Raw genomic sequence first — 22844 nt, forward strand, 5'->3', positions numbered from 1 at the left:
TTCTAAAAATGCACACAAACTCAAAGAAACTAATGTGCTGCTTTATTTTTTTATGCAAAAACAACATTGAAATTTGTGCTCCGTAACCTAAGAAAAAGACCTTTTTTGGTTGAAAAAGAAAGTACTTTTTCTACAACATAAAAATAAAGTACTCATTTTATTGAAATAAAGGAATATACTTTTTCTACATAATGAAAAAAATACTCGTTTTGTTGAAATGAAAGAAAATATTTTTTCTAAATCATGAAAAGAAAATACCATTTTTGTTGAAATGAAAGAAAATACTTCTTTATATCATGAAAAGAAAATACTCTTTTTATTGAAACGAAAGAAAATACTTTTTACTACTTTATTTTGTTGAAATGAAATAAAATACTTTTTCTACATCATAAAAAGAAAGTACTCTTTTTTTGTTAAAATAAAAAAATTTATCATGAAAATAAAATATTCATTTGTTGAAATAAAAAAGAAAATCTATCTATAATTTAAAAAGAAAGTATTATTAATAATATTTTTATTTAGGATGGGATGAGGAGTGGAGTTGGGGTCGCTGGTGGTGGTGGTGGTGGTAGGTGGGGGCATGGGGTGATTTGGTGGGGATAAGGAATAAGGAATAGAGAGGGAAATGTTAAAATAAAATTTTGAAAAATATTTTTTCTTCTTTTTATTGGTAAAATATTTTCTTCCAATTGGAGAAAAATAAGTTATATTTTGAGAAAATTGAAATTTTTGTTCGTACTGAACACACCCTTTATCCTTTTTCCGTTTTCCTTTTAATAACTAAAAATCTCGGATGACAAACGTATCCTCACGAAAATCATCGAGTCTCCGCTAGTCCGACTTTCATCTTTGGACAGAAGAAGCTAAACCCCGGTATCGGAGTTGGAGACGGAGACTATTACAATTCCCAATGTCTTAGAGCTAATAGTTATCAACACAAATAGGAATAAATGTTCACACAGTTTGGCGCGACGGCTGATTCACTGAGCAAAGCCTCTACTTTGGTGTTCCGGATCGGTACGGACGCCCACCTCTATGACGATCCCGATGACGTCAACATTGCCCCCCTTCTCGACAGCAAATTTGACTCCGAGAAATGCGAAGCTCTCAAGAGATTACTCGCTCTCATTGCCCAAGGCTGCGATGTCTCCAATTTCTTCCCTCAGGTCATTTCATCTCATTTGCCAATTTCCTGAAATTTTCACTTGTCTATAGTAGAGTTCTTTTGGACGAGAATTTTTTAATTGTTATTGACAATCAAAATTGGATGCACTGCATAAATCTGATTGACTAATGGGATGGAGTTTTGTTTGTATTGCTTGAAGGAATGATGGAATCATTGTTTCTTGTTAGATAATTGCACTTAATGAAGTTTGTTTGACTACTACAGGTGGTGAAAAATGTGGCTTCACAATCAATGGAAGTGAAGAAGCTGGTCTACTTGTACCTCCTGCATTATGCTGAAAAGTATGATACTAACTGCATTTGTAAATACATGATTTGCACGTTGCTTTGCCATGAATGAAGACACTCCCTGCAATCTGCATTGGTGGATAACTAGATCACTAAATTAAGCACTCACAATATCACATTTGGCTTATCCATATATATACTGCAACGTCATGCATCTTTTTAAACCTAGTGCTATGTAACTTATTGTAACTTGGTTTATTATTAAATAAAGCTTTATGAACAAGCACATGAGCAGTTCGTAGTTGAACAAGCAGAAAATTATGTCACCAAACCTACTTCTGGTGTAACATTAGGGACTCTATTCTTTATCTAATCTCACTTAGTTAGAATAAGGAAAATCAAACTTTCTGTAACTTGTTGCTGTTGCACTTGCACAGACACATGCAGGATTTTGGCGGATATTTTTGTTTTGATTTGTAAAGGTAATTTTTTGATTTCCAGTAATAAGTGTATGCTGGAAAGCATTCACAGCCAAAGGTATAGCTACATCACAAATTGTTTAGAAACATCAACCATGCCATCTACATGATTTACTATAGCCAAGTCGCACAAAAAAAGATAATAAGGAAATACATCTCCATTAGTATTTTTTAACTTCCGTATGTACCACTAGATTGCCACTGGTATCGAATTCCATACTTAATTGAGTTTCTTCCCATATTTTTCCTGTGCCACAAGGAGTTCCATTTTTGATCCAGACATCGATAAACTAAAACCCAAAATACTAAAAATGAAACTCCGTAGTGGAGAAGTGAAGCTGTAGTGCAATAATAAATGGTTGATGTCTTCACTTTGATCTTTACAAAGAACACATTTTGTTGCAAATATTGAGACCACCTTTTTTAGGAGATTATTTTTCGTTAAACATGCTTTCTGTGCTACCAACCAACTGAAACATACCACCTTGGGGGGGGGGGGCTTTGTTTTTCCATGTCATTTCCATGGCTAGTTGTTGCTTGTTGCAGTAGTTCTGGGGAGGAACGGGTTTGCTGATCTGTCCTGAGAATTTCCCACAAGGAGAGCCCCTTAACAGTAAGTTGTCTGGTCTGTTTTGTGGTATTTGGTATTAGGAGTTGCAGCAGAGAAAAATAACTGTCTGTTTCCCGGTCATTGAAATTTCTTCTAAAGATGATGTTGAACCCTTGGTTTAACCAGTAATCAGAATTTTAGAAATCATTGCTAGTAGGTCTGTAGAACAGGTGTTAAGATCAGGTTGCAACTCTTTTAAGCAACAACTGGCCATTTTGTACCTTCATGTTTTTAACTCCTAGCTTTCTAGTCTTTAGCTCCCTAGTCATTTTGTCAGTAATAAAAGATTCTTGTCTGACTAGGTTAAGTTTCTCCTTTCTTCATTGCCTTACCGCAAGAAATTTCTATGTAGTTTGTCTAGTCCATTGGCTGCAGAGGAAGGGGGAATCATGACATGCTGTAGGTTGGGAGGAATTCTAGTACACTGTTGATAGTATTTGCCTGACTTCAACTGGGAGGTACTTCCCATTGGACAACCTTTTTTAACACTTCCCCAAAACCCCCTGGATAGAAGAAGCTTTAGATTTAGCTCCCAATGGTAGACCCAGGTACTTGGGCAAGAGTCCTTACGCTGCAACCAAGTGCCTCTGCAAGTTGTTGCAAGTTAATTTCCTTGTTAACCGGAAAGAGATGACTCTTGGAGTATTTAATCTATAACCCAAAGATTGCTTTGAAAATAAAAAGAATCAATATGAGATAGATGATCTATTGCAGTTCATTATCATATCTCATAAGATCAAGGAGTAATCTGCCAAAGTACGTGGGAAATAGCCATGTCTTCGGATTCTTGGCCCAAGTGTGAACACCTTTATCCAGTTCTTTTGCCTTTCTATAAAAAGCATTTTGCTAACCTCTTCAATGACCTTAATAACGAGGAACGAGATAGGGGGTTTTCCTATCTCAGACCTTTTTGCAATGAGAAGAAACCCTGTGGATAGCCATTGATGATGATGAGAATTTTATTGTGCAAATGCAGAAGGAAATCCATCTAATCCATTTTGTATCGAAGCGCATACACTTAAATAAGTTAAGAAGGAAACTCCAGTGAACTTTATTAAAAGCTTTCTTAGGCCTCATTTGTATTTTTTTTTTAAGATTAAGATGTCTGAATCTGAATCTGAATACACATCTGAATATCATGATGAGCATTAAGATTAAGGCATCTGAATCTGAATATTAAGATATGTATTAAGATCGGAATACTAAATGATTAAGACTGTTTATTTTTTAACATTTGAATATATAAAATTAATCTTTATTTGAAAATTAATAAATATAAAATCCAAATAAAATACTAATTAATATATATATATGATAGTTAGTGGTGATGATGATTAACGGTGGTGCTTGTGAATACTGACTAGAGGCAGTGGTTGGTGGTGGTTTTAGTTGATGGTGGTGGTTCTGGGTAGTAGCTAGTGGTGATTAATATGATGTCGATTATGGTTGAGGATGGTGGTGGTGGATGATAATAATTAATAATGGTGGGTGGTGGTTGTGATTGAGAAGTTAGTGGTAGTTTATAATGGTGGGCAGTGCCGGCTATGGTTATTGATGGTGATGGAGTGGTTAGTTGTGGCAGTTGAGGTGGATGAGCTTGTGGTTATGGTTGAGAATGATGGTGGTGGGGGTAGTGAGGATGCTGGGTGATGGTTGCCGATAATGGTGGCGGTTATGATTGAGTATGGTGGTGGTGGTGGTGGTTGAGTATGGTGGTGGTAGATGGCATGGTGATAATTGATAATGTTAGGCGGTGGTAGCAAGTAATAATGAATGTGAATAATAGCATCTTAATGAAATTAAGTCTTTGTTAGAGATCTTAACCATAAATATCTATTCAGGCCCATTAAGTAGCCGTGAAGTAAAAAAAGCACACACACACAATTATTAAGATTTGAATGATTAAGATTCAGACTTAAAAATAAACACACTTAATGTTTGAGATCTGAATGATTAAGATTCATACCTTCATTAAGTGCAAACAAATGAGGCCTTAATGTCTCGTTCACCAAAGGGACCTTCTTTGCACTGATATTGGTGAATTTGAAGTAACTCTGGGAAGAGTGGATTGTCTGATGTTGCTGAAGCCTGAAGCTGTCATCCCAACCTACTAAGGATAGTATACAATCAATTCTGGATGTCTCTTGACCAGGTAACCTTGCCTCTAGCTAGAGGCGGTCAGCTAGCTCTAAGTCTTCTACCAAGTTAGAGAACTCTATTATGGTTCTGCTGAGGTTATGGTTGTGCTTTCTTTCCCTGGGAACATGGTGATGTTGAAATTCTTACACATAACTCAAGGATCTTAAGTAAACCTTTGGTGGCTACAGAGCTTCTATTATGTCTGTTGGTAGGATCCTACCAACATAAGCTCCACAGAGAACCCACTTGAAGCCATTGAACATTGATAAATGAGACAGTAGTAGAATACTCTCCCTTTATAAGTTTGGTATCTGACCAGGTCCTCTTGTCCTATATTAGAACATTGCTCCTTAGTGCCTTCAGCATCCAACACTGCATAGTTTGTCCATCTGCCTGCCCAGAGTTGACCTGCAATTTGTGTTTGGAAATTCTAGAGCTTAGTCTCTTGCAGACATTAAATGTCTGCTTGCCACTTCCAGAAAAGTTTCTAGCTTCTAAACGTGATGCATGGGACTTTCCTTCCTTTACCAAGGTTTTGACGGATATAATGCGGTAACCTAAAATGATGTGCAGCTGGTTTGTGCAGATGAATATTTACGAATATAATGTGGTAAACTAAGACGATGTAAAGCTGGTTGTGCACATGGATAATTCTATTGTATTTCTGGTTAGAGCTTTGCTTTGCTTTATGTATGCATGTATCTGTTTATTATACTTATTAACAAACAACCTTATAACCAATCTTAATGATATTAGAATAACTTGAAAAAACTTACACGTCTGTTCTAATTTGTGTTTTAGGCGTCCAAATGAAGCATTGCTTTCAATAAACTGTTTCCAGAAGGATTTGGGCGATCCTAATCCATTGGTGCGGGCATGGGCACTCCGTACGATGGCAGGAATTCGCCTTCATGTGATTGCACCCCTTGTTCTGGTGGCTGTGGGAAAATGTGCAAGAGATCCATCAGTGTATGTTAGGAAGTGTGCTGCTAATGCACTTCCAAAGTTGCATGATTTGCGTTTGGAGGAGGATACTAGTACTATTGAAGAGGTAAATTTTGTAGCTTTGAGGCCGGGGATGTTGGTCATAACTTAGTCTTCTTATAAAATAACCATGTCCCTGTAACCACCATCCAGTTTTACTTATTGAGGAAAGAACTGCTCCCAATGGATAAGTTATTTATCTAAAAATCATATCAGATCTCTTGCTAAGCGAGGTGTCCCTTGGTTGTCCTAAAAAATAGACTTGTGAAATTCAAAAATAGCTAAAGCTGTTTAACTTTAATTTCATTGAACTTTTGTCAGTGGTGCAGGGTCTTCTCTTCTCACCCCAAAAAAAAAGGAACCTTACTCAACTTAGATTTTTCACGAATTTTTCCCTGTTGCCATACTTCCAGAACTAAAATGCATTCATGGCTTCAGTCATACTTGCGTGATACGAGTAAACCACAAATCCTTGCTTCAAGCAAAGTTCCTATATGAATTGAATTTTATCTTTACGACACTTGACTTCTACTGCAACTACTATTATCTTTTGCAGCTTGTTGGAATTCTTCTGAATGACAACTCTCCTGGAGTAGTTGGAGCTGCTGCTGCTGCATTTGCTTCTATCTGTCCTAATAATTACTCTTTTATTGGGAGAAATTATAGAAGGCTGTGTGAGACTCTCCCTGATGTGGAAGAATGGGGTCAGATTGTTTTGATAGGGATCCTTATACGATATGTTATTGCTAGGCATGGGCTTGTTAAAGAATCCTTGATGGCAGCTTCCCATTCTTCAGAGAATTGCAATTCAGAAAACAAATTTGAAATCAAAGAGAGCACCAATGACGTTGGCACTGCAGTTTGTGAATCTAAGATAGCAGAAATGGTATTTAGGAGTTATCTTGAAGGACCAGATAAGTATTTATCCTGCCCATATTCCGAGAGAGCTTCTTCTGTGAAGGACTTTTCAGACTTTACATCTGCCAAAAGTAACGATGATGTGAAGGTCCTGCTGCAGTGCACTTTACCTCTATTGTGGAATCAAAATAGTGCAGTAGTACTTGCTGCTGCTGGGATGCACTGGATTATGGCACCAAAAGAGGAAATTAAGAGAATTGTTAAACCTTTGTTGTTTCTGTTGAGATCATCCAATGCCTCAAAATATGTGGTAATTTTTTGTCTCGCAATAATTTGAGTCAAAACTGATTCTTATTTAGTTACATGGTAATACGTCTCAGGGGCCATTGAAATATTTTGCCTAGAGTTATGGACAACGAACATTGAGAAGCGGCATTTGTGACGACATAACCTTGATTCTCTGTTAACTTCTTGGACAGTTTTGCTAGGAGTTTGTCACCTGCAATGCATATGACTTCTTCTATGGAAATTCAAGCTTTGATGTTTTCAATTTAGTGGAAATTGGCATTGTAGAGTGAAAAAAAATGGGAATATAAATTGCACAAGAGGTTATAACATTGTCCAGTACTCCAGTCCTCTTAATTCTCTTGTTTGTAATACTTTAAATGTCACCTTGTGCGGTTAACTGGTCAATGGGACAAAGACATGTAGAAATAGCTTGACAATCTCAACATCCTAATTTCACAAGTTGCTGTGGGAGTTGTATGCTCAAAAAAAGAAGGAAAAAAAGAAAAAGGAAAAAAAGAAAAAGAAAAAAAAGAGAGAAATAAAACAATGTCATCATTGTGTTGCTGGGAGAGTGTGACTTAGAGGAGAAAGGAAGAGGAATATGGGTTGGGAAGGGATGGTGACAACTCAAGGCAGAGGGGTGCACCACATAACCATCTTTTGATTTCTCACTTTTCTCGTCGTTTAGAATGAAATTTCTTGTTGAATATCCATATTGGATCACTTAATAGTAGTGACAGTCCCTTGTATAGGAAAAAAATAGTGTTGATGGTCAAATTGATGCTTTCCTAAGTTCTGCCTTTAAATCAACTATGTCAATCAATTTTTTTTTTTGCTCCGAAGTTTACTGCACAGATAAATTTAGCTGGTTCAAGCCATTTTCTCATTTTAACTGGCATGCCAGCTTTTCTTTGCCTTAAATGAAGTTTATCCACAGTTTAGGTTGTGAAAAAAGTGGTTTCAAGAACTGGATTAAAACTATCTTTTGATGAAATGTTTCACAAGTTAAAGAGTTCTTGGCCATGGTTTAAGAAGATCAAATTCTCCAGAAACTTACTAGCTAGTGAGATGCTTGTGGCATGTGTTCAGACCTTTAGGGGCTTATATTTAGAACACTGTCTTCCTGAAAACACTATGACCACATTATTTTGCTGCAATCAAACATTTATCTGTTAAGTAGAAATTTGTTTTATGAAAACACTACGGCCACAACTTTGCTGCCATATATAATGCATTTCCTTGTTTTTGGTCTATATGTAATGATTTGGTTGATGCAGGTGCTGTGCAACATTCAAGTGTTTGCTAAAGCAATGCCTACCCTGTTTGTTTCCCATTTTGAAGACTTCTTCGTGAGCTCTACCGATCCTTATCAAGTAAAAGCTCTGAAGCTTGACATACTATCTTTAATTGCGACACATTCATCCATTTCACCTATTTTAAATGAGTTCCAGGTACATTTTCTCATCATAATTTTACCCATTTGCACAATTTTCAGAACATAATGATTCTCTTGATCTAATTATGTGAGATGCTTTATACTAGCCATTCTCAGCTTTATATGCTCAAGAATCCTCCAAAAGCACCTTTCTCTCTTTCTTTATATGCAATTAAATGTAATATTTGTTTTTTCCTATCTACAAAAAGGGAGTAATGTGTGGGTAATCGATTTTTTAAATTATTACAATTTTGTTGCTTGCATATTGGGGTTTCTAATCTCTTTACAGCGGTGTGTTAACTTTTTGTATCAGCATGATTATGTTTTTCTTTTGGCATTTAAAGAAATTTTATTAATAATCAATTGTCTGTATAAAACAAGGGCAACCTACCAGGTTAGCCCCTCTCGTAACACCCCCACGAACAGCCAAAACTCCTTAGCTACTAACTCCTAAAAAAAAAAACATCTAAATAAATGCAAATATCCTCCTATTATCCCTCATTCTGATGAATATAGCTATCTTCAGGTCATGTAGCATTCTCTCCATACTTTTAGCTCTATTCTGATACACCCGAGTCTTGCTTTAAATCCAAATATCATAAACAGCAGTAGCAAAGCAGGTTTTGAGTAAAGTTCCTTGAGAAGTCCTCCCCTTAGCTGTCTTTTGAATCCATTGCCACTCCAAATCCCAGGGCAGAATGTTTCTTTGCCACTTCATATCTCAGAAAATTTTGCCAGAAAGATTTTGAGAAGGTGCACTCAAAAAATAGGTGATGTGCAGTTTCAGGTTGGGATTTGCATAGAACACAGCCACCATCAATACTAATACCCCATCTAAGGAGAAGATTCTTAGTTCTCAATTTGCCCAGTAAAGCCAATCAAAGTATAAAAACCTGTTTAGGACTTGCAGCATTGTGACAAACCAGGTTCTTCGGCGGGACATTGTCAACCTTTTCTCTCAATGCTTTATAAGCAGCCCTGATATGAAATTCTCCCTTTCTGATCAGAGCAAGTCCCCAGTTTCTGCCAAATCTTTCTCATATTTAATATTTTCCTTACTATCCAAGAATTTTGGTTTGGCACCTCCATAGTAAAGAGATTCTGCTTCTTTATATAATATGTATGTACCCAGGCAATCCATAGCTTCTCTTTGTGCTGCCTTAGGGCCCAAAGAAGCTTACGTATAGCAGCCTGATTCCATAGAATATTAAGCCCCCCCCCCCCCCCAACTCCTTTAGGCAAACAGACCCTTTCCTATGTAAACAAGGCCCTTCTAGAGATGGTAGCCTCACCTGTCCACAAGTAGCTTCTACAAGCTGCTTCATTTAACTTGATAACCTTTTGAGGAAGTAAAAATAGCTTCTACAGCATGATTATATTCTTTTCTCTTTGTTGTCGTGGATTTGGTCATGCAAGTTGGTGCTAATGTTAGTGAGTTTCTAGGATTATATTAAAGATCCATACAGAAGGTTTGCTGCAGATGCTGTTGCTGCCATTGGTTTATGTGCCGAACGACTTCCAAATATAGCAAGCACATGTTTGGAAAGGCTATTGATTTTGACTTCATCTGGTAAAGCATCGTCTGTCTATGGAATACTTGGAATCTATAGGAAGTTTTTTTTTGGGTAATTCTGAGCATCATTTTTTCTTTATTTATTTAGTATCAGTTCTTTAAGTGATCATGGACATGCAGAAATTTCAGATGTGGACATAGCATCAACGGATGAAGAAGCAGTTATTCTGATTCAAGCAATAAATTCCATCAAAACAATCATAAAACATGAACCCTCAAGTCATGACAAAGTGAGTTGCTTTACTAACTCGTCAAATTTACGCATTTTGCAATTTCTAGCCAGTTGCTATGCTTTTGTTTTAGCTGTTAACTAATACATGATATCAGATATCTTTCACGGGATTTGTAATGTTAAAGGACAGTCTTTTTAGGAACTAGTTTCTGGACACGTGCGTCGCACGTGTATTCCATATCAATTAATTAAAAAATGTGATATAAATATAACTATTAAAATATACGTGTATTTGATCAATATAATTACTCTGGTGTCTCAAAGATGTAAACTTGCTTTCTTATACTATACTAGAGTTCTACCTTAATATCACCAACAAAAAGGTTGCATAAAACTCCTAATACAACTAAAAGCCTAATTTTTCAAATAGCAAACGTTTATAGTTTTGGCCTCTTTGAGCTTTCCTGAATCTTTTTGCACTCGAATTACGACATAGATTTAGCATGTAATATATGGATTCACCTTAGTAGTTTTTGCTTAGATCCTATATATATATATATATATATATATATATATATATATATATATATATATCCACTTTATATCTATAAATAGTTGACGTTAAACTCAATTTTTAGCGTAAATTAATTTGAGATCGTGGTAGGAGATTATAGATTTCAAATTCTGAATTCGCATTTACAACCAACCTTATCTGATCATCGACTGAATCTAGAATTTGATAAATTAACTTGAGATTGTGGTAGTGGTAGAAGATAAATTTCAAATTCTGAATTCGCATTTACAACCAACCTAATCTGATCATCAGCTAAGCCTAGAATTTGACGTGAAATTGATGTAGTCATTTTCCATGTGCTCTCCCTTGCTCGAACTGTTTTCTTTGCCCTTTTATAGAAGAGGTAAGATATAGTTGGAGGGGGATAGAAACTGAAGAGAACTAGAGAAGTATGTAGAAACTCCAACTATTTCTCTTACTCATGTGTTGAGAAATCCATGATAGTGGGCAGCGGGGCAGGTTGTTACCCATTGCTTTTCACTTTTCCTGCGCTACAGAAGAATAAAAAATTGAGTACTCCATTCGTTTCAATTTAAACGAGATAGTTTGATTCGGTACGGAGTTTAAGAAAAAAAGACTTTTTGAAACTTGTAATCTTAAAAACTCAAGGGGTAAAAGCTTTTGTGAGACCATGACATTTGTGTTGTTATAAAAGATTTTCATTAAGGGTTAAATATGTAAAATGAAGAGTTATTATTTCCAAATTTAGAAATGTGCCATTTATTTTGAAACATACTAAAAAGGAAAGTACCCCATCTAATTTGAAACAGAGGGGAGTAGATGTTATTTCTCCAGCTTTCTCATCTTCCCAGCAACGGCAAACAAATAATGATATTTGTAATTAATTACATCTAAGAAATAAACTTCATCGAATCGTTCTTCACTGAGTTTGAACTTTAAGTTCAACGTTAACAAAAGACAATCGCCTTATAAACATACCCTGACAAAAAGATAAGAAAAAATGACAATCAACATATAAATCAAGAATGACACCAAAAATAAAGTGCGAAAAGAGAACAACTAATTGTGCTTTAGTTTGGAGCACAACTAAAGGTAAAAGCTGTGGGAGATGAGCTTGTGTCTTGTGAAATAGAAAATTCATCTAAGATATGAGCCCCCCAAAAGTTTTATGGAGGAGAAAAATGAAAACAAGATGGACTATCTTGAGATTATCACAACCAAACTTACTTTAGTTTCATTACTGCTGGAATTCCCAAGACATGACGTGCCATTCTTGTTTAAAAAACAAGTCTGATATTACTGGAGCTCCATTGGTAAAATCACCTAACTTGACTTCGAAAGTACCAATCAATTTGGATTTTCCATTGAATAGCCCAATTCAATTTTACACCAAACTCTGCAAGGGAGATACATAGAAATAAAATATAAGAACGAAAATAGAGCTATTTATTGGTTTTAAGGTTCTTAAATTAGATATTGTTGACAAATAATCACATATCAGAAATAAGTAATCCACACGTTACTCTACAAATTGATTGAAACTAATCAAACTCATGAAAAGTAACAAAAGTCTCGACTCTCGTACTCATGCGACATAAAAATTAATTCTTCAAAAGTTACTCTACATACTTTATTATAATCGGCAGTAGTTCCCCATGCTATGTAATCTCTGATTTCTCCTCCTTCTCATATGAAATTCTAAAGGGACAATGCAAGAAGATATAAAACGACTTTAAAATAGAACGCTTAGTATTACCTTTCTCAATTCCATGCGGTAATTATTATTTTAATTAACTACCTTAAATAAGAGAAGAAGAAAAGACACATAAATTGATATTAAGCTATTCAATAAAGAAACAATTATTGATGAAAGGGAAAAGTCGATTAATGGAATTGAGAAACTTTTTTGGGCCATAATGATTAACGACTACAAAGCAATGTACATCCAAAATTTGTGTTCCTAATTGCAATATAACTTCACACGATAAGCTTTTAATTTCAAGGAACATAATTTCAATTATTTTATAGATATTTATTATTTAGTAGAAGGTAAATTTACTTTTTTGTATGAAATTATTGTAGGAGTAATGTTTAAGATAAGGGCAGAAAAGTCGTTAAGTATTTGATGGGTAAATTGGTCTTTCAACTTTTAACTTTGGGTCTTCCCACTTATATAATAATATTATTTTGCTGGTCTAATTTTTTTATCAAGTAATAAAATTTATTAACAAATGGGCGCAAAAGACCCGTACACAAGAATTATACCAAAAAGTAGACGAACCTACAAATTAATATGATTTTCTATAAATGAACCCAATCATCTATACCTACGGGGTACCTGATGAGGACACCAAAAAGAAATAAGGGATAAAAGGCTATTCCTCAAATGAGCAAAATCTTTCTCTGTTCTATCAAAGGCTATCCTATTTTTCTCCCTCCAGACAATCCACATAAGTGCTTATGAAGCGACATCCCATGCTCTTCGCCTTCTCTTCGGACTACCAAAAGCCCAGCTGAATAGAACATCTTTATCGTGCTTGGCATCACCCAATCAAAACCAAACCAACTCAATATTTCAAATGTAATGTTTCTTTTATTGTCACGACCCAAAATCTCACTGGAACCGTGACGGTGCCTAACATCGGTTGCTAGGCAAGCCAATAACAAATATGCGGAAATAAACTTCGATAATGATAAGAAATAGTCTCAAAAGCGGAATGATATAAAAAATTGAAGTTAAAATGTTAATACAAATGAATTCACCCCAAAATCTGGTGTCACCGAGTGCAATACTAAATACAAAGTCTTAACAAAATACATTATTGTCTGGAAGATTGAACAGTAAGAACATTAGATAAAAGAGGAGACTTGAAGGCTTGCGAACAGAACAATAGTGCTACCTCGAAATCTCATCCAGCTCACTGCAACTACCATGATCAGCACACGAAGTGCAGAGTGTAGTATGAGTACAACCGACTCCGTGTGCTCAATAAATAGCAACCCTAACCTTGAGTTGAAAGCAGTGACGAGCTTGGCAAGGTCCAATGCTCACTTTCCACAACCAACAACAACAGTAACAACAGAACAATAGAATAGAATATAAAGAAAAACAGCTCAAATAATGATCCCATGTACTCAATAAGTAGCAAGCCTAACCTCGGGCTGAAAGCAGCGACGGGCTTGGCAAGGTCCCATGCTCACTTTCCACCGCCAACAACAACAATATAACAACAGAATAATAGAATACAAAGAAAAGCAACTCAAATAATGACAGGCTTAGCTTAACACAATAGGAGAAATAGGCATGCCTTTTAGATATGCCTTTTAGATATAACAGTCAAGGCATCAACTTCCACAGAATTCACTTAGATAAATATTTAACAAGACAAAACCGTAATATCGTGCTCTAAACAACAAGTAGAGATATCAAATACCAATCAACATGAGGTATAATGCATCTCTGCGTGCATGTCAGTTATACATGCCAAATCAACAAGGAATCACAGTTTAAATATCAAATATATATAGTCTTACACATTTATAGTCCTTGGCACAAAATATCCCTCAATCATACTCTCAACACGCTCACTATGCCTGGCTCAAAGCCCATGGACCCTCTCACACACACATACACACACTCAACACGGTAAGGGTACTTGACACAAGTCCTTCACCAAGCACATATATGACCCGTGTGCCTTCGCCCACGATTATTACCTGACTTCGGAGAGGCGGGACCTGGCCCAAGTGCTGATCGGATGAAAGTCAATGATCAATATCATTCCAAAATGGGGCCTGGCGCATGCGTCACCTCAGTATTAATACCAACATGGCTCTATGACCCAAGATCACTCATCAATCCGCTCAAGCTTACACTGCGAAGCCTCTATTGCGAACGCGATGACTTACACTGCCCAGGTCAACGCGAACATGACGCTACCCACACAAATGCGAAGGCCAAAGCCCCGCATGACACCTCAATTGCGCGAACGCGATGCTGTAACGCAAACTCGATGCTTCTGGCCCCAACACTATACGAACGCGAGCCCTTAACCGCGAACACGATGAACTAAAACAACAGCACCCAAAAACACCCCACGCGATCGCGGAGCTCCTGCTGTAATCGCGATGCTCATCAGGAGAACACCAGAAATCAGCAATAAAATAAAACCCAAAGTGGTCCGAAACCACCCCGAAACTCACCTGAGCCCCACGGGACCCCGTTCAATCATACTAACAAGTTCTAATATATTACCCAGAGGCTTTTAACACCGTAAATAACGTCAAAATCAACAATCGTCTATCAAAATCAATCTCTTAAGTTCATAAGCTTCCAGCTTCACAAGCGTCCGAGTCAAACCTAACCAATCCGGAACGAGCCCGAACTTTGCGCACAAATCCCAAATGACGAAGTGGACTTATTCCAATTCCCGGAACAACAATCCAACCCCGGTAGTCTCAAAGTCAACTCCCGGTCAAGCTTATTAACTTTCCAAACCTTCAAATTTTCAACTTTTGACAATTTGGTCCAAATCAACCTAGTAACCTCCAAATCCAAATTTAAACATATGCCTAAGTCCAAAATCACCATACGAACCTATTGGAGCCATCAAAACACGAATATGAGATTATTTACTCAAAAATCAAACCTTGGCAAGCTCTTCCCATTTAAAGCTTACGAAATGAGAATTACTATCCCAAATCAACTCCGAACCTCTTGAAAATTGAAACCAACCATATACACAGTCATTGGTTAGCTCTTCCCACTTAAAGCTTCCGAAATGAGAATTACTCTCCCTAATCAACTCCGAACCTCTTGAAAATCGAAACCAACCATATACGCGAGTCATAATGCATAATGTGAAGCTACTCAAGGTCTCAAATCGCCGAACGAAGTGCTAAAGTTGCGCATAATGCTCTTTTAGTGGGTAATGTTGGACAGTGCTTCGGAGTCATAAGTTGCTCTTTTAGTGGGTAATGTTGTGCAATGCTTCGGAGGATGAAGTTGCTAATGGACTTGTATTGCCTCTCTCATCTGGACTTCAAAAAAATTCTTTTAAATATGTTGTAGAAATTCAAAACACTGTTAACTTTTTTCTGACATGGTACTTTTAATTTGAGTTCTAATTGTATTTTGAAAAACACTTATTAAACAAAAGGTTTATAGTTTAGAGAAGAACTCTACTTAAGGACTGTAGACTGTAGTTTCAAGTGGCACGGGAAATGTCAACCTCCTTGCATGTATGATGACCCATGGGTAGAAACTTTACGTGTAAAATCCACATAACTTTTTACTTTGAGATGGCAACATGAGCTATCAATTAACCTTCATCCTCTTCCCTGAGTTGTGAAGCAAAAATATGCAGTGAGTTTTCACATGGATGTCTTGTGAATTTCAATGACTATGCTTAAATAAGATGGGCCAAGCTTGTCTCAAGGACTTTGAGAAGACCGAAAAAGGGGATGAGCGAGGAATCCTTTATGTCGAGTAAAAATGCATTTTTTTTAATATGCGTAACTTAAAGAAGGCTTGTTTAATGCATAACTTCGGTACCTTACAACAAACAAAGTTAAATGAACCATAGTTCGGAATCCATCACCAAAAGACATTAGCAAAGCTTACCTGGAACAGTTGACATGCTACACTATTCCCTTGTTCACCTACTTTTCCTATACGGAAGTTTACTGGATTATGCAATTCTTTAAGTTCTCGACGGCCGCTGATGATCCCATGCTTCTCCTTTCCTTCATTTTTTTCTCAGTTCCATATTCTCTCTTCTCGCTTGAAAAACCTCCTCTTTATTATAACCAAAGTAGATGGCCATATGCTAGCAAACGGCTTCAACCACTCCCATGTTGTATAGGCAAACTGATCTCATGTCAATGAGAAGAAAGAACCTCCAAATTGGGTCTATAGTGGCAAAGGGAAAACTCTTCCTTCCGTGAAGGAACTTTACATAGGCGTCACTGCAATTTATTCTTGTCGTTTAAGTGCTTGTCTTGGACAGCTAAAAGAAACCTTGGTTTTTAAAAGTGACAGCGCAAACCTTGTAGTTAGATGATAAAGAACCTTGGCAGGAAAATACATTAAAACCCCGGAAATTATACCTGTATTGTTACTGTCGTACTTAAACTATTAGGTCTTCAGAATACTCTCTGGACTATAATCTCCGTATTTAAAACCCCCTAGAGTACCAAGTGGCATGGGGAGTGATTTTCACCGTCTTTGTGGCATGTGAGAGCAAAAGTTAGCCAAACAGCCAGTAGTTATGTGACATTTTTCTTTATTTTCTTTTATTAATTAAAATTATTCTTATTTCTTTTTTCTTCTTCTTCTTTGCAACTCAATAAAATTTTGTTGTTAACTGTAAATTCATTTAAAAATTCATACCTCTAAAATAATAGTAATACCACAAAATTAATATAAACAAAACAAAAATTAAATGTTAAAACGTGGAACCAAGAAATAATTTCAAATAAGTTCTAATTTATCAAAAAGCTTTATTTTATAAAAAAACTAAAATTTTGAAAAAACATCCCTTCAACTATCCAAAATTATTAGGTTTCAAACAAAAAGTTATTTGGTTTCAACGAAGAAGAAGCGCTTTTCAAGATCGCATCGCTTCGAGCAGCCAGAAGCGATACACTGTCGCTTCGCGCTTTAAGCGACAAAGCGATCGCTTTTCTAAACACTGGTCAATGAAATGCGTGCATACCTTGGAGATATCTTCGCCTCTACCTAAATCTTGGTGGGCGGAATTACACGATACCTGTGCTGGTAGATAGTCAAGGTGCACGCAAACTAGCCCAAACACCACCATTACTTAAAAAAGAAAAATGAACCTTGACTGATTACATATTTTTTCACGAAAATAGGATTTTCAAGTACCTAAGCGCCCTTTCCTTGCTACAAACAACCAACGACTTGCAGTTCCTAATAACCCATTTTTTGTGCTGAAGGTAGCTTATTTCTATTTCAATCTGCTAACATGATCTTTAATGCACTGTCAATTGTTCAGTCCTTGGCATGATAACATTGTGTTGTTGCAATTTTAAAGTTGCCCCTTCCTTTACTTATATTTACGGTGTTCTTACTTTTATGTTTTAAATACTCCCTCCATTTCAATTTATGTGAACCCATTTGGCTGGCACGGATTTTAAGAAAAGATAGAAGACTTTTAAACTTGTGTAAAATGAGACACATATATTTTGTGTGGCTATAAACCTTTTTCAAATAGGGAAAGGGATCATTCTTTTTGGTATGGACTAAAAAGGAAATAGGTTCCATAAATTAAAACGGAGGGAGTATATTTTATTCTATTATTAAGTTTGACTTGGTATTTCCAGTATGAGGGGTCACTCTTGGGTTTTGCTTTCTATAATGGTCAGTGATAGTGAATATAATGCTATTACTAATTAGGGGTGTCAATTGGGTGTGTTGGGTATGTTAGGAATGGACTAGGTCATGGGTGCAACCCCACCAATACGACATTTGCATCAAAATGGATTGGGTCAATGTTAAGTGTGGTTATGATTGTAAATCATCCTGCCCAATTTTCTTTTAAATTATTGATCAGATGTAAACTATTATTCGCGAAAAGCATCCAGGGGATGCAAAGGGTACAAAAGTATGTTCCTACTCAAAGTGGAAGGAGCTGACAAAGTCTAAGAGCACTCAACCTGCACAATTATGAGTATTTAGAAGTTGCTAAGATGCTTCTGAGGAGGAAAAAAAGAAAAAGAAAAAGCAAGAAACTTTGGAGTTTAATTAAATTAAAACTAAAGCATTTAGGTGTAATTTGAAGTAAAGAATTCTGTCTTGTTTTATAATTTACTCGTGTTCATTAGAGGATAGAGAAGTATATAGCTACTATTCTTATCCCCAAATTCTGATTTGATTTTGTTTTTTATATCTAAAGTAAGATCATCATTTGAATTGCAAATCATTCACATCCCCAAAGTCCACTTGCTGGGCTAAACATCAACCCTTGAAATGCATGAGAATTTGACTATTCAGTTTGGGTTGAGCCGGAATTGAATCCTAATGCAATACATCAGTGAGCACCATGTGAATGTATTGCAGGTTACCAAAATTCAGTGCTAGTATTGGTACGCCTTAAACGGAATACTTACAGATATTTCATTTTTAGAACTGTTTCTAGTTCATATTTTATTTTCAAGCTGCAACACCTTTACTTATACCTTGCTAATGATAGGTGCTACATACATTCTTTATGCCTCCCTGCATATAGTGATTAATGTACCTATGGAAACCCCAAAAAGAAAAAAATGAAATATATACAATAATTATGATATAGAACTTACTCACTCACTTCTTTTGACAAAGGTAATTGTTCATTTGGCACGTAAGCTGGATTCTATCCGAGTACCAAGTGCACGTGCTATAATTATTTGGATGTTGGGTGAGTATAATTCCATGGGACATATAATTCCAAAGGTGCTACCCACAGTTCTCAAGTATCTTGCTTGGACCTTTTCTTCAGAAGCACCTGAAACAAAGCTCCAGATTCTTAATGCCATGGTCAAGGTAGATAACCACAAATTGCTTTTGTTTTTCCTCAACGAGCCTCTAGCTCAAATATTTCTTGATGTAAACTTGCACTTATCATAATTGTATTGCATTTCAAAGAAAAATCTTGCTCTTTTGTCATAATTATATTCCTTTCATGTTCTTGGCTTAAGTGGAATATTTGCCCATGGCTGTACTTTGCATTGTTAAGACGAAAACGGAATCTTTAATCAAACAGCGGAGAAGGTGAGTGATGCTTCAATTGTTATTGAGAAGCACATTTTACATTATAGGAACCTCATCTCCACTGTTGGTGATGATTCTTTTTGGTAGTTACTCCATTTTTTTATGAAGAAGATGCTTGAAATGAGATGCGAATTCTGTTATATACAGAACACAGTATGGTGTTTGTAAGTCTACATAAGCATCCAACAAAATTAAAATGACATGTATCTTTTTGACTTACTAACGATAGTTATGAGAGTATCTTTATTACCAGGAGTGTTTGGCTGTACTTTCAAGCACTCTTTTATATGATTAGTCTGCCCTAGGATATGATTGATGAGATGTGTCTGAACTGACATACTCTTGAGTTCCCATATGGAAATTCATTCTGCTCTTAGATCTGATATATGGGCTTTTTGAAAGTACAAGGTTAGATATTGCAGTAAACTCCTGTATTCATAGAGGAAGAGATGCTATCCAAGTGTGCAACTAATCTGAGTCTTTAATGAAATAATTTCTTTTGATAGTCAATGGCTGGATTTCATGAACCTCAAATTGATAGTTCAGGAACCTTGTCTCATTTAATAACAATAGGCTTGTATTTTTTTCAGGTCTTATTACAAGCAAAAGGGAAAGCACTGTCAACCTTCAAGACACTATTAAACTACGTACTTGAACTAGCTAAATGTGACTTGAACTACGATATCCGCGACCGTGCACGTGTTCTACGGAAATTCCTGGCCCACTATGTAGGCACTCATGAGTTGGAAGAATCAGCTTTCCAAGCAGCTCCTGGCAGCGCATTGCATGTACTTGCAGGGCATTTATTTGGGAGAGAAACAAAACTCATTTCTTCGGAACCATTAGCTTATCGGTTTTATCTTCCTGGATCTCTTTCACAGATGGTTCTTCATGCTGCTCCAGGATATGAAAATCTCCCACAGCCATGTAGTTTTTACAATGACACTGCTCAGGAATCCAATATGGTAAAAGATTTGAAGCAATCAGGGAATGGAGCGACTCAAAGCGAATCGTATGAAACTGATGATGCTGACACCGTATCTGGATCACTAAATGAAGAAAGCACATCTGGTTACAATTCTACAACTGGTTCAAGTGGAACTCGAGGTAGCCATGGGAGTGGGTCTGTAAGTGATGATGATGAGCACGGTGGTCCTCTGATTCATCTTTCAGATAGTGGCAATGCTCTTGAGAATCAGCCCAGACAAAGGTTTAATCAAAATTCTGACTCCAACGATCTTGGGGAATTAATGGCTAAAAGAGCTCTTGACTCCTGGTTGGATGACAATCCTGTTTCTACCCACAATTTGGTTGAATTGAATACTGTCTGTCAATCATTGGCCAGAATTTCAATTGGAGATATATGTAGCAGAGTTAAACGTAAATCCTACACTTTGTTAGATCCTGCAAATGGAAATGGCTTGAGTGTGAAATACACATTTTCATCAGAGGTGTCAAGCATATCTCCTCTGCTTGTTTGTATACAGGTTTCATTTAGCAACAGCTCAGTGGAAGCTATGTCAAATTTACTGTTGGTTGAAGAAGATTCAGGCATAAGGGTAGAATCTTCAGATCTAGAGCTGACATCAGATGAGAGGTTAGTGTTGCACTTGCAATTTCTTTTGGTTTATGGTCAATAATGCTTTTTTGGAACATGCCCTTTTGAAATTTCTTATGTCAGTCAACCTTTTGCTAAGTAGAGAAGAGGAAATAGATGTAACGGTAAGATAGTTCTTTTAGTACTGCTGTCCTTTGTAAAGGTACTCTCTTTCTCATCTAGAAAGCCACTTCTTCAGTTCCTCACTTCTTCTTGTTGCTTTATTAACTAGTGGCCAAAAGTTCATTGTTTCACTAGTTTTCAGGCCTTCACTGAAATACTCAACCAGATAAAAATAGATATTATCATAGATATGTCTCAGACCAATACACAAATGTCAATACATTATAAATCTCTGGTCACGTATTTGGTAAGATATCAATACTTGATTTCCAGGTTCCTGAAAGGTCAGTTACCCCTTTAATATGATTGACAGTGTAGCATTTGGTATTTCTCATTCTGAGGCCCTTTTTTTTAATAACCTTTTATTCTCCTCTATCACTATGAAATGTTCTGCCTTGTTCACATGCTGTCATTGTCTTTGCATTAAGATCGTTCTGTTTAGTCATGCTATAGCATCTTAGTCTTTCTTCCAGCTGGTGAGGGCGCTTACACTTGTTCATATTTGTTTGTAGTCCCAAGTTGTCCGTTAATGATGTGCCAACTCTAGTTCCAATGGAAGAAATTGCTAAGCTGGAGCCAGGTCAGATTATGCAAAGAATACTTCAGGCCCGATTCCACCATCATCTTTTGCCCCTTAAGCTACTTTTGTGGTGCAATGGCAAGAAGTATCCTGTGAAGTTGAGACCTGATATTGGGTATTTTCTAAAACCTCTTCTGATGGAAATCGATGTGTTCTCAAACAAGGAATCTCAGCTTCCTGGAATGTTCGAATATATAAGGAGGTCAGTTATTATAATTTGTTTGTCTTTGGTGAAGTATATGTGAAGGTCAATTATTTATGACCTTGAACCCTTGAAATTTGGTTGGTTATTGTTTTGTATCTCATGTCTGTGTTGAGAGATCAAGAGATTGTCGCTTTTATGAAACCAAATCCAATTGTGTTATTTGCAGACCTACTGATATTTCATTAGAGTAAGTCAACTGAAATATGTCATTTCCGACTCTATATGAGTAAGAATGAGTGAATTGCTGGATAAATATTGAGCCCGCATTCCTCTAATCATGACTTGTGGGGGTGCCTGGTTCTGGAACCGTCAGACGAATCAAGAAAGAAAGTAATAACCCTCTATTTATGACAATTTGAAGATTTCTGGCCTGGTTCTGGAACCATCTTAGAAATATTTGTTTTAGTTGATTGTGTAGATGACAATTTGAAGTTCTCCACAATTTATTGTTCCATGGACTTTATGCTCATTGTTTGCTTAGCTTCATTTTATTGTCCGGGAAACTCTCTTCTGACCATTTTCTTATCACTTGCTACAGATGTACTTTCGTCGACCATATTGAAGAACTTAATAAGCTTGAAAGCCCATTAGCAAAGGACAACTTCCTTGTGATCTGTGAGAATTTGGCTTTAAAGGTGCTTAGTAATGCCAATCTTTATCTTGTATCTGTGGACATGCCTGTTGGTACCAACCTCGATGATACTTCAGGTTTACGGCTTAGATTCAGTGGCGAGATCTTAAGCAACTCAATCCCATGTTTAATTACTATTACTGTTGAAGGTAAATGCTCCGAACCGCTGGACACATCAGTAAAAGTCAATTGTGAAGAAACTGTTTTTGGCCTGAACTTTTTGAACAGGGTTGTGAATTTTTTGACCGAGCCTGCTCGTTTATGATGAGACTTTAGTTTCATCTGAAATGAAGTGATCATTGGATTATTTTTCGGCCACTGAGGGGTTAATGATGTATATTTTCCTTGTATTGTTTGTAGTCTTGGTGGCCGGTCAAACAGTTGGGTTTTCTCCTTATGAAGTCAAGTTACTGCAGATGTAAAGATGGATTGAACTGTTTGTTCTC

The 22844-nt window shown here is 36.5% G+C and overlaps 1 protein-coding gene across 1 annotated transcript; it reads left to right on the forward strand.

Moving 5' to 3' along the window:
- Window positions 1-737: 737 nt before the first annotated feature.
- LOC107831473 (AP3-complex subunit beta-A) lies at window positions 738-22844 on the forward strand. Its single transcript, XM_016659237.2, has 11 exons — window positions 738-1166; window positions 1391-1467; window positions 5443-5692; window positions 6182-6793; window positions 8049-8222; window positions 9650-9776; window positions 9900-10009; window positions 18834-19034; window positions 19853-20859; window positions 21495-21764; window positions 22306-22844. The coding sequence occupies exons 1-11, from the start codon at window positions 951-953 to the stop codon at window positions 22661-22663; spliced, it is 3402 nt and encodes a 1133-aa protein (XP_016514723.1). The 5' UTR covers window positions 738-950; the 3' UTR covers window positions 22664-22844.

Source organism: Nicotiana tabacum, chromosome 11, assembly GCF_000715075.1.
Source record: "Nicotiana tabacum cultivar K326 chromosome 11, ASM71507v2, whole genome shotgun sequence".
Classification (NCBI taxonomy): domain Eukaryota; kingdom Viridiplantae; phylum Streptophyta; class Magnoliopsida; order Solanales; family Solanaceae; genus Nicotiana; species Nicotiana tabacum.

What these genes read in the sequence shown, in the direction of transcription:
- LOC107831473 (XM_016659237.2), top strand. Translation starts at nt 951, where the DNA reads ATGTTCACACAGTTTGGCGCGACGGCTGATTCACTGAGCAAAGCCTCT. An exon ending in GAGCTGACATCAGATGAGAG is followed by an intron (nt 20,860 to 21,494) that starts GTTAGTGTTGCA and finishes ATTTGTTTGTAG; the next exon opens with TCCCAAGTTGTCCGTTAATG. An exon ending in ATGTTCGAATATATAAGGAG is followed by an intron (nt 21,765 to 22,305) that starts GTCAGTTATTAT and finishes CACTTGCTACAG; the next exon opens with ATGTACTTTCGTCGACCATA.